At 34.3% G+C, this 13,093-nt stretch overlaps 3 protein-coding genes across 3 annotated transcripts; 1 reads left to right on the forward strand and 2 right to left on the reverse strand.

Annotated features, from left to right (window-relative positions):
• Positions 1 to 607: 607 nt before the first annotated feature.
• LOC108219977 (11S globulin subunit beta) lies at positions 608 to 3,258 on the reverse strand. Its single transcript, XM_017393587.2, has 3 exons — positions 2,940 to 3,258; positions 1,125 to 1,845; positions 608 to 974 (listed from the first exon to the last, which is right to left on the reverse strand). Exons 1-3 carry the CDS (start codon positions 3,133 to 3,135, stop codon positions 821 to 823), a joined length of 1,071 nt encoding a protein of 356 aa, XP_017249076.1. The 5' UTR covers positions 3,136 to 3,258; the 3' UTR covers positions 608 to 820.
• Positions 3,259 to 7,350: 4,092 nt separating this feature from the next.
• LOC108220583 (glutelin type-D 1) lies at positions 7,351 to 9,639 on the forward strand. The gene is made up of 3 exons (XM_017394386.2): positions 7,351 to 7,776; positions 8,416 to 9,136; positions 9,270 to 9,639. Exons 1-3 carry the CDS (start codon positions 7,488 to 7,490, stop codon positions 9,421 to 9,423), a joined length of 1,164 nt encoding a protein of 387 aa, XP_017249875.1. The 5' UTR covers positions 7,351 to 7,487; the 3' UTR covers positions 9,424 to 9,639.
• Positions 9,616 to 11,230, reverse strand: LOC108220584 (uncharacterized). Its single transcript, XM_017394387.2, has 2 exons — positions 11,024 to 11,230; positions 9,616 to 10,744 (listed from the first exon to the last, which is right to left on the reverse strand). The coding sequence occupies exons 1-2, from the start codon at positions 11,048 to 11,050 to the stop codon at positions 9,812 to 9,814; spliced, it is 960 nt and encodes a 319-aa protein (XP_017249876.1). The 5' UTR covers positions 11,051 to 11,230; the 3' UTR covers positions 9,616 to 9,811.
• Positions 11,231 to 13,093: the final 1,863 nt, after the last annotated feature.

Here is a 13,093-nt window from a genome sequence, read left to right on the forward strand (position 1 = left end):
TTTTGTAACAAAAGCACTCGCTCACACAGATGCACTTGTATTCTTGCCTTGCCTAATACCATTAGAGCTGAAGATAGCCTATACTAATTTATAAATGACTGGAACCTTGAAGTCACCCAGAATGATAGACAATGAAAATGACCGGCAATTATCTTTGTTCATGCAACTAGAAACTATACCTCACATTTTTATTGCATCTGTTATACTTTTTTTAGTGAATACAGAGTCCGCCTAAAATTCTAGGAAAAGGCTGCTCGCCTTAGAGGTAAGAGGCTGCAGAATCGAGTCTTGGTTGAGGTGGTGATATTTTCTCAAATGATGTAGCAGTATGAGTAATTTTTAATGGGTGATGTTTATACATGGTGTAGTGCGTAGGTGTACATAATTTTGTACAAAACCCACCACATGCATTTTTTGAGATCTCTCTTGCAATTTTCTGAAACATAATTTTGACATTAAAATTTAAAAGATTTTATGTGAAATCTTACTTCATAAATTTAGGAAGCTGAATATACACTTCCTGTCTGCAATCCAGTTACGAGAACATACGGTCATTCATCAAATATCAAACCAACAAGTAATTTCGGTGAATCTCACCAGTCCTGCCTTGAGTTGCAAACTGTGTTCCCAAAACGGAAACTTTGGGAAAGATAAAAGAAAATTTATCATAAAATCCTAATATACTCGGCAATATCCAAAAACCACGGGAAGGAACTTTGTTCAGCAACATCCAGATTGAACATTATTTGGGAAATTAAAGACCTATACTACTTTATATTGTGATAAGATTTTCAGCTTATGGAGCAACATGAGCAGATCTTCACTTTGGTGGAGGGAAGAAGATGGCATCAGCAGTCCTTTTAGAGCGAAACTGCTGCTCCACATCTGAACCCACATTGAAAGAGGCCTGGAGAACTTGAGGAGACAACGCCTTCCAAGCGCCGATGCTTCCAGCTAGATGGGTGAATACCGGACTGCAATAAGATAACGTGTCATTATAATTTGGAAGAAGACAAGGTAAATGGTGATAATCAAGGATGAACTAGGACTAAGCAATAACAGTCAATAACTTAAGGGTATTGAAAACCTACAAGCTACTACAGTACATTGTAAATGGTGCTTACTTTGGAGTGGATATGATAGAAAACCATTCCAGGCCTTCAGGATCAGCAATCTTTGACACAACAAAAAACCTGGGCACAATGAACAGATTACCAGCCTTGACAGTAGTTTCCAGGACACGTTTCCCATCTACACCAACAACCTGAGCACGGCCACTTCCTCGAACAATGTAGGTTACCTGATATGCCGAGTCGCATGAAAAACCAGGAGAGCACATTGCACTTCCATCTAGCCTGACAAGATCAGCTCCAAGGCCAACCTCACGAACCAAAGGCAAATTCTTGGTGTTCAAGACCACAACCCTTCCACCATTTTTGATATCAACATCTAACGGGGCTTCTAAACAGTTCAACACCAATCCATTTCGGTGTTTCTCACTGGGTTCAGTGATCTTAAACCCTGCATCAAGCTTGACAATTCCATTACCGGTTTGGTTTCCTACCAAGGTTTTCACAACACTTTCATCCAAATCCCATGCCCTGCCTACGAATTCAGTTGAAAAGCCAGTGAAGATTCCATTAGACCCAGTCAAGAAAAAGTTTGTAAATGAACCAGTTTTGTGGGCTTTTGAAGTATCTCCCAAGAAGAGAACTACAAGCTGGGTGTCCTCTTTATTGTACCACCAAGTCACAACACCAAATGGGAGAGCAATGGAATCCCCTGTTTTGATAGGAATAACTTTCTCTTCTTTCTCCGGAAGAACAATTCCAGCAACTCCACTACCTAATTAATGATTAAACAGAACACATTAAAACATAAACTTTACAATTAATAATTGCTATCGAATTTGGAATTTCATAACCTGAAAAAGTAAAATTCTTTCATGTCACTGTATCCAGTACCTCTTACGTGATACTTATATAATATGCTCACGGAAATTTATAGACAAAATAGAGGTTAACAATTTGCAATAACATAATCTTAAGCTTCAAGGTAGACAAGTATAGGAAAGTAACAAGCAATTCATTAATCAAATATCTTCAACTGTCCATAATAAAGTCTGCCAAGAAAGAACATAAACTTTACACTTAATCAATCCATATTATTAAGAAATAAGCAAGTACTGATCCAATGATTTTCACACAAATATCATTGATGCCCGAGACGTGAGACCAGACAGCATCTACTTCCTCTTCTCAATCATGGCAATAGGAATCAATAGTAAAAAACCATATATAATGAAGCTTACTTTTTCTAGAAACAAATCCACATAGGAATATTGCGAGAAAGCCAAAACCAATAAGCCTTAAGAAGGACCAATCTAAATAAACTAAACATAAAGAGTAGCATATTGCACATGAAACTTGATATCATACTTATAAATTCCAAACACTATATAGTCAACGACACAAATAGCTACTAATAGTAGAAAGATGATCGAAGAAATGATTCATCCGTAACCGAGCAACTGACAAGATACTTACAAGTTACTAATATGAAGCATATAGACATATGTAACATAACTACATAAACAGGAAAACACGATCAAAATACCAATACAAACAAATCTAATACATAAACCCTACAGCCATGACTTAAACCACCTGACATTCATCACAAACAAATCTAATACATAAACCCTACAGCCATGACTTAAACCACCTGACATTCATCATCATCATCAGCATCAAAATTAAACCCTACTAGTGATTAAGAATGAGTGTGAGAGAGGGAGAGAGCGGGACATACATACAATACAATTGATTAAAAATGAGTGTGATAGAGGGGGAGGGGGAGAGGGAGAGGGGGAGAGAGAGAGAGTCGATACAAGCGATTAAAATTGTGTGTGTGTGAGAGAGAGGGAGAGATTATCATACCCTGAAGAACATAAGCAACCTTGGCAGAATCAGAATAACTAGGAAGAGCAAAGCCATTCTTGTTAAGAGAGAGCTTAGCAGCCCCAATATTGCCTTGTTTAAGCATAGGCAGATCATCAGGACACCAAGCAGAGTAGCTTCCACCATCACCCCCATAAACACTCTTAGCCAACTTGGGTGTCAAATCAATCTCCATCCTTTAATCAATCAATTATTAAAAGTCCTAACTTTTCCAAGAAAATGTGGTCTGTGAGGAATTAGAGGGTCAGGGGGGTTATGTATATATAGGTGCATACTGTTAAGTAAGGATAAATGACAGTGTTTGAAACTAATCCTGTTTACAGTGCAAATTTTATCTTCTGTTATTGTCATTCAGATTAGACTAACATATCCTGACAAAAAAGAAATTAGAATAATATATGTAAACGTGTTTTATTCCAACTAAAATATTCCACACTTGTTCTAATATATTTATTTTGCGATTATCGAAAAGGATAGATAAGAGGGGTTGGGTTTATCTGGACCCTGTTTTGTAGTTAAAGAAAGAAAAGCTGAAGTATTTGATGTTTGTTTGTTAACGGGTCATCCCATTTTGATGATCTTGTCTGTTAAGAATTTTTTTCTGATAATAGTCTTTCCTTTTCCAAAACAAAATTCATAAATAAAACAAATAATATTGATTTTTAGTTATAAAAAATGAAGACATAGTTGTATCTTAGTAATTAATATAATCAAAATAAATAATAATAATATCATATTTAATATTTTTGATATGTATCGAATTTGTAAAAGAAGAGAGTATATCATCCCTTAATTATGATTATGCTCTAAGCAATATATTACGTAAATAATAAAATGTTTTTTTTTGATAATGAGAATGAATCTCAACAAAAATATCCGGCGATTCACCGTAATAATTCTTTCATTCAAGGAAGCTTATCATCTAACCATCGGATATGCAAGATGACCGGAGAAATTTAGATAATAAAATTTTAATATCCGAAAAGAAAAATCCGTCTTCTTCCAAGTATCCTGAAAATAAAAACAAAGGAAACAAGGAGAATATAAGTCTAAATATATATAACTGATTATATATATATTTTTAAAAAATAAAGGAGAATATATCCAATAACTAATAATAATTAACATCATGTGATTATCATTCAACTAGTGAAAGAGGAAATTAAGTAAAGTCTCAACCAAAGATGGATCTTTGGTGAGACACTAACGAAAAAGATAATATACCGAAAATATAATATAACAATTATTAACAAGCCAACAAAGTGGCACATAATTGCAGCCAACAAAGTGGCACATAAATGCCTCTTACAAGCCAAAAATATGTCATCAATCATGGCCACCCATAAATGGTACAAAATTAGCCATCAATAGATGCACAATTAACGTACGAGCTCATTAAATGACAATCAAGACAATTTCAAAAAAATCAAATAATTTCCATATATACAAAAGAATCAACTTTAAAGTGATAAAGGAAATTTTAATTAAGAAAATTAAAATTTTTATATAAAATCTTTATAAAATTTAAGCAAAACATCAATCAATAATGAAAATATACCAATTACTAAAAAGATTGATATCTAAATTTAAAATATATATAAAAATGAGTCAATCACTATTTAAGGAAACATCGCATAATACAAATTCCCTTTGTTACAACCAAAATTATTAAAACATTAAATGCAGACAATTAAAAACCGAAAATTAAATACAATTATACAAAATTGAAATCATAAATTATGCCATAATCTTAGTCAAAAAGTTTACCGCCGTAAACCAATATCGCAAACCACCGTTAGACCACCATCATCTCGAAAAAACATGTTAACGCTAAATCAAAAACTTATATTTGGTTGTGATCACATAGAATTCAATCTTATGCAAGCAATATCAAAATGCACAAGATCTATATTATGAATAACAATATTAAGATTAGATGCACATATCTAAATTATCAACGGATCATATAAACAAGTAAGATTGTGAATTAGAAAAAATACACTTTAATTTGTGGAGTATATTCACACAAAATGAGTCATTTTCAAATATGATCCGTCCTTTAAAGATATCCTTGCATAAATCGGTGAGTAGATCGATATCCCAATATTTGAATCGGTTGAAAACGCAAATCAGATGGATCAGAATTCAGAATTGAAAGTATGAATAAAAAAGCAAAAGAAATCAAATCATGTTATATACATATTTTGGAAGAGAGATGCACAAATAAGAGAGCTCTACCTTCAAAGATTATCTTCTGGAGATAACAGGGGACGGAGGAGGGAGGCGAAGAATACAGATTCTCACTGACAGATGTTTCTCAATCTAAGCTTCTCTAGTATTGGTTTTTCTCTTCAAAGAAAAAAAATATATTGATTTTACATTTTTCCTTACAGGCGTTACAGCTAGAGATGCACAAAGGATCTGTTCGGGCCAGATCTAGACCGGGCCAAAAAATTTGGATTTTTTTGAAACCAGATCGGGCCGGATTTTTTAAAAATCGGGCCGGGTCGGGCTTTCCCAAAAATACTAGGTCTGGTTTAGTTATAAAAAGCCCAGATTTTTCAAAAATCCGGATTTTATCCGGATTTTTTTGAAAATACTAGGCCTGTTTTAGGCCCTCGGACCGAGCCGGGCCAGACCGGATTTTTTCCGGATCGTGTTTTTCAGATTTTTTTCCAGATCGGATCGGATCGAATTTCAGATTTCAGATTTTTTAAACATCTCTAGTTACAGCTTGACGAGAAGAAATTAACACGACACAACCGACCTAGAGCCAAAAACTTCAATAATAAAATGTTTGTTTAAAGCTATATTTAAATTTTTGAGTTATCATATATATACTCTCTTTATTTCAGTTCAGATATTCCTTTTAGTGATTTCATACATATTAATAGATTATAAAAAAATACATATTTACTTATAATTTTTATATTCACTTACTTAAACTTAAAATCTTGCTTAAAATCATTGTAGGTGTAAAAATTGAATCCAATATATACATGATTACCCGATTAAGTGCATAAAAAAAATAGTATTGGTTGAATCTGATTGATCGGTTAATTTGATTAAGACACATTTTTGTAGTTTTCCGATAATTATTTTATAATTTTTCCCATCAAGGATAAATTTGTCAGCTTTTAAATTTCAGGACTTTTTTGTTGGTTTGCAAACTACAGGGGCCGTTTTGTCAACATAGAAAATTCAGGGTTCGAATCATGAGCTGTGCAAAACTTGGGTGAAAATTTAGCATTTTGGCCACAGTACATAAAATTCAGGGTTTAAATCATGAGCCATGCAAAACTTGGGTGAGCATTTTGCATTTTGGCCACCCGAATGTACTGTCTTCTGTTGAAGTACCCTTTTCCTGAGTGTCAGGCATCGGATTCAATGAATTATAAGGTTTGATTTGAGAGTGGGTTAGTGTCATTTTCAGCATTAGTTAGCAACCCGACTTTAACGTCCTGCTTTCGAGTTATAATTAGGGAGGAAACAAAATGAAAAGAAAGTAAAGTTATATAACTTTGTGCTCTCAAATTTTTTAAGAGGAAAGCAAGTGAAATTGGATGCAAATATAGCATACTTTCACTCCAAAAGTGGGATGAAAGTGAAAACACATTTGCTTTCATTTGCATTCACTTGTTTTCTTCCAAAAAAAACTCAGAAGCGGGCCTAACACTGGACAAATGGAGAACATTTTGTTAATTAGATTATCCGGAAGTGGAGGAACATCATGCATTTCATCGATTCATGCAACAACTACACGTCTATACACTTCCAGCAATCAGAGCTGGACACTTAAATTCCTTCTTGTGCTATTATTCTTCGTTCTAATTATTTTAAGCCTGACTTGGTACTACATGTTATCATCTGCATGGAGCTTGTATCCTATTCCACCTTTAACTCTATAAAATTGGGATTTTGTTTAGTTGATGAAAACAAAACATTGATATGTACTAACTGTTAATTAATCAACTTTCTCAAAACTTAAAGTACTAGAAAGATCCTTAATTTCATTGACACCCAAACAATCTCCGATCCTTGATATACGAATGTTGTAGCATATAATCAGCTATTTTTTTCGCTAAGAAACATTAATCCTAAATATTTTATGTAAATATGATGCTAATAATCGATTGTATGCTAAACCGTGTTGATAAAAACTGCGGTGGACAGCGTAAGATATCTCTGGTAAGTTGTAACATATAATTAATATGTAATCTTGCAATTAATGCATACATATAACTCCCCGTTACATTAATATAATAAAGATATCTTATCTCTAGAATGATATCAGTATGAAATAGTATTCATCAAGTCATTAGTATATAGCCCTATTACCCTATAGGATTGTGTTTTCCTTGTTTAAGGATTTTCTACTTGATATTGCACAGATATTGCACTATAAAAGGGGCCATTGTAAGTCATTGTTGTATTCCTTGTGCTAGGAAAATAATTATCTCCAGTTCTACACCTATTCATTTCAGTTTACACAATCCTGCCACTAATCACCAAGGCAAATTTTTCGAGATGTCCAAGTCACATATATGTGCAAATCCTTGGCACTTTGTTTTGATATTGTATATGATAATAGGTTCGTGTTACAGTGAGTTAGGGAGAAAGACGGAGGTTGATCTGACACCCAAATTTGCGGAAAAGGTGTTCGGAGGGGACGGAGGATATTACTACAGCTGGTCCCCCGATGAGTTGCCCATGCTGAAAGAAGGCAATATAGGTGCTGCTAAGCTGAGTCTTGAGAAAAATGGGTTTTTTCTTCCTCATTATTCTGATTCTCCTAAGGTTGCATTTGTTCTTCAAGGTACGTTAATATATATATGTTGCTTGTCAGAATATTACACGCTCAACTGAGAATTATGCTCAAAATGAAAACAAAAGAACCAAATTTTTAATAGTAAAACCAAATTCTCAAAATGAGAATTTGAGACTGCCACCCAAGTACTCATTTGTATTTGTTTAGAGCAAGGACGGATCTAGTAAGAGACACCGGCCTGAAATTTTTTTTTTATAAGTTTTATCATTCTAAATTTTACAAAATTATAGAAATATCCTCACTATATTTGTAAATATACCGATATACTCGTGTTTTTCTAAAATGTGTTTGGTGCCCCAAAAGAGAATAATCCTAGATCCGTTTAGAGCAATTCAGCTATTTTAAAAGTTGTCAAATATGTAGTTAATTATATTATGGTTGAATCGATGGATTTAAAATAATCTGTAGCATGTATATATCAGTGTCAACAAATTAGAATCCGAATAACTCAAACGAGTAGTTTGTAAATTGTGTTGTGAATTTGAGTAGAATATGGCCACAATATATATTATGCAAAATTTAATTCTGTTTCTTCCTATTTATTTGTGAGTAATCTTGCACTGATACTCTGATTTTGTCGAGAAGTGATTTATTTATGTATTCTAATTCCTACCCCTGTCTCATCAGGCAATGGAGTTGCTGGCATTGTTCTTCCGGGGAAAGAAGAAAAGGTTATTCCAATCAAAACAGGGGATTCCATTGCTCTGCCATTTGGTGCAGTGACATGGTGGTACAACAAAGATGACACTGAGCTTGTAATTCTTTTCCTGGGAGAAACTTCAAAAGGCCACGTAGTTGGTTCCTTCACCGACTTCTTCTTGACTGGCTCAACCGGTATTTTCACTGGCTTCTCAACCGAATTTGTGGGCAGAGCATGGGACTTGGAACAAAGTGTTGTGCAAATCCTAGTTCACAATCAAACCAGCAAAGGAATTGCCAGGCTTGGTTTGAATGCCAATATGACTGAGCCTAAAGAGGAACAACGAGACGGATTGGTGCTTAACTGTCTCCAAGCTCCACTAGATGTTGATGTAAAGAATGGCGGAAGGGTTGTGGTTTTGAGTACCAAGAATCTGCCTTTGGTTGGGGAAGTTGGTTTTGGCGCTGATTTTGTTAGGTTGGATGGAAGTGCTATGGTCTCTCCAGGTTTCTCGTGTGACTCGGCCTACCAGGTCACTTATATCATTCGTGGCAGGGGCCGTGCCCAGATTGTTGGGATTGATGGCACACGTGTTCTGGAGACGATAGTTGAGGCCGGGAATTTGTTTATTGTGCCTAGGTTTTTTGTGGTTTCAAAGATTGCTGATCCTGATGGCCTAGAGTGGTTCTCTATCATAACCACTCCACAGTAAGTGTTTTTCTTCTCTATTTTGTTTTTGGCTACCACTTTTTTGAATGACAAGTATGCCTCAACAGACCCTGTGGTTTGTTTTATTTCATTTAAGAAGCAATGAAATGTACTATAATTGTGAAAATTGCAGACCCTTGATCACAAATTTGGCGGGAAGAACTGGGGCGTGGAAAGCATTGTCTCCTCAAGTAATAAAAGCATCGTTCAATGTGGGTGATGATATAGAGAAGGAATTTCGCGCTAAAAGGGCTTCAGATGCCGTCTTTTTCCCTCCACCCCAATGAGAGAGGCAAACGTTTATTGTTTGTTTTCATGTTTCAGAAGAAAGAATAAATGTTATTATTGTCCTGATTTCCTTTTTGTGAAGGTATCGTTAATTTTGATATTTACAGTAGAACCAGAAGTGCAGTCTTTGATGTGAATATCGACTTAGCATTGTTGATACTCAGCAAAGTTGAAAGTAAAAGTGTTATTGGTTGAAATATACAAATATGTATGAATTAATTGTCAAAATACAATTTAACTGTGAACATGACAAATGAACAATTCAACTAAGAAGCTATGTCACCCAAACCCAAAATACCTTATACAATTTACATTATCAAAACCAAATCCTTTTGTAACTTCTCTTCAAACCAAAAAAAGTACATGGTCTCCTCTTTTTTGTTGTGATCAGAGGAACCTTTGTCTTTTGATTGTCGGAAAAGAGCTGTTACCATATGGAACAGGCGATATCATTTGGCTTCCAGTCCTCAAACATGATCTTGAAGCCGCATCTTGAAAATTTAGTACAGAATTACATGCAACTTGTGAAGACTTGCAAGGCATCTCAACATATGATTGAGGATTGTTTGGTAAGGCATGGACTGCGAGGCCTGTTGGCTTTTGAGTGGACGTTACCACATCGCGAGTTTTGCCTGTCAGAGGATGGATATTGAATGTGTGAGGAGGGGGAGGATTACGCCATGTAGGAAGTGGACCGGAGACAAGAAGTGTCTGAATAAGTGGTCCAGCTTTCAGAACAGACTGCAGGAGATTACCCTGCTGAGGCAAAGTTTTTCCTTTGACAAGGCTGTCAATAAGTTGATCAGCTTTCGAGGCACCCGAAGGAGGAACAATTGTGGTTGGAATTGTGTTTTTATAGTCCTGAATATAGGCCTGATTGACAATTTTCATTTTGTTACTTATATCACCAGCAGGGCTGCTCATGTTTGATAGTTCAGGGGAGAGGACAGGTTCGAAAAACGAACTAACTGGGGAAGAATCATAAGAGTGGTAATTGTATGGTTCAGAGAAGCTGTTTGATTCAGTTGTGCTCAAGTTGGGTATAACAGGATTCACCAGTGGGCTTTCAGGTGACCGTTGTGGGACAACATTCGTCAAAAAGTCAGTATTCTGAGCTCTAGAATCACATGCCATAAGCTTGTTGAGTAGCTTGTGGAGCTGCTCTCTGGCCTCATCTCTTTCCTGTATGACCATCTTGAGCAATTGTAGTGATTGTTTCTCATATTCCTTGTGAATTTGCATTTGTTCACCTGCTTCTGCTTTTACAGACTCAAGTTCAATACTTGTGTATAAGAGGTGCTGCTTCAGCTCATTAATGTTCTGCAATTGCCAAGCATAACAACATTAGTCCAAAGCACATACAGCAAACAAGTAAAAATATTGTGCAAAATGTAAGACCACAAATTCACATATAGCTTTCAACAATAATTAAATGCTAATTCATTTTGCAAACACAGACCGATGACTTATAACTTATAAGTCATAACTTGTCATCCACGCGTGTCAGTGTAGTTCATTAGATTTCATGCACAACTGAAACAAAGACAGGGAGAAATGCAGGTGTTTTGGAAACAAGACTGAGAAGAAAAGTGAACCAACCTCTTGATAAGTCCATAAGGAAGCCATATTGGAGATTTGTTGGTGACAGGAGAGAAAATGTGAAGGGGAAGTGTGAAGAGGAGTGGATAAAGAGTAATATATAGATCAAGAGTTGTGAGTACAAGACAAAGAATGACAGTAATGTCTTCCCCACATGCTGACAGAATAACTAATCCAGAGCAGAGAAAACTATTTTTGGAACATACAATACTTCCAATCTTAAAATAATACACATTCATAATGAAATCTCATGTCTTTCTCCTCCTGTTTTTATAAGAACAAGAAGATGAAAAATTCAGGTGAAAATGTGAATTTTCTGGCAACCCGGTTGTTGCGGTAAATAATAGTGTCAACCCAACATGTTTTTTACGAGCCTAGGAATTGATGACTGGAAATCTGGATTAGTCAACACGAGCATCACATACATCCTATTTTGCAGGGAAGTCGCATATATTGTGCCTAGATCAAAATGTGATTCACATCTTCAAAGCATAGGGAGGGACTTGCATAGTCGCATAACAGTTAACACTTTTAGCTTTCGCTTTATTCCTATGAAGTTATTTCGGTGAGCTGCGCAGCAATCAATAATCAATTAACCCCGGAAATAGGAAGTTGATATGGCTACATTTTGAACCCTATGATTTGAAACGAACAAGAAAACGACTCAAAAGAGAATGTATAGCATGTGCATGCTCGGTATAAAAAAGCATGGATGAGTTGCTCAAATTTGACTCTAAAATATTTAAATTTAGTTTTATAGCTTAAATCATTTAATTATTTTATCGAGTCGAGTTCAAACTTTAAATTCCTCTGCTAATTGAGATTTACAAGTCTAATCAAATTTCTATTTATTTTTATTATTTATATATCATGAACAGGTTTTTACTTATATATTTAATATATTTTGCAAATTAAATTGAGTTAAATTAAGGTTTTCTTATTCAAGCTTTTATCAATATATTATAGTATTAATTTTAACTTTTAAGTCAGGTTAGATGTATTAAACTTTTTCCAATTAAAATATAATAATAATAATAATAATAATAATAATAATAATAATAATTTATGGATAACTTATTATTTATGGGCAATTTTCATAAAAACAAAATTTTTAAAAATTAAATTATTGAAAAAAGTACTTCAACTAAATTTCTGATTTTAAGTGAATTTCAGAATTATTCCTAATTCTAAATCAATTTCCGATTTATTATATAAATTGATTGTACTTATTTGCAACATAATGTCGTTGCTTAAAATCAGAAACAAACATGTGCTTAGTCATACTTGAATATTTGACTTTACTTATTTCCAAAATAATGTGCAGCACATTGGGATGTTTATTCGGATTTTAAGTCCAGATTTTGTGCTTATAAATTAGATGTAGTTTATTTATTATGTTTATGTAACAAATTTATAAGTCAAATTTCAATTTATAAACTAAAATACGAGAAGAGAAGTTGATATCTTAATTTTCTTTAGTGATTTATTTTTATTTTTGACATTTGATTTTACAAAAATGTAGAGGACCACTATAAATAAATAATTTATAATTTTATTATTATATTAATAACGTTTATACCTTATAAATTATAAACACAAAAAGTTCACATAAACTAAATAGTTTTTACCATTTATAATCAATTTTTTATTTATAAATAATACATATTTTTCTGGCCAAACACCCTTGTTGTCTTCTTCAGTTGAGGACGATCGAGCCTGATCAGCGAAATGAAGTGCCCCAAAAACACTATCCTACCTGATGAACCACAGGCAAAAAACAGTCTGCAAAATTGAGCAGGATTTAACAGTTACCAGATAAAATGGCAAAAACAAATAACGTGTACAGAACAAAGACTAGAAGACAAAGTGAAATGAATTTCACAACATTATCTTTGCAGCGGGCGGTGTCTTAGGTTAGCTCTTGCATGTGAGCTTCCCACAAAACCTGATTTCAGACAATAACACATATATATCTTATTTTATCACGCACTTCATGTTATGACTAGCTAACCGACATTTTTATACATGTAGCACACGGTTTTAGATAGCCCTCACCAAAACAAGGTGGAT

Source organism: Daucus carota, chromosome 5, assembly GCF_001625215.2.
Source record: "Daucus carota subsp. sativus chromosome 5, DH1 v3.0, whole genome shotgun sequence".
NCBI classification, from domain to species: Eukaryota; Viridiplantae; Streptophyta; class Magnoliopsida; order Apiales; family Apiaceae; genus Daucus; species Daucus carota.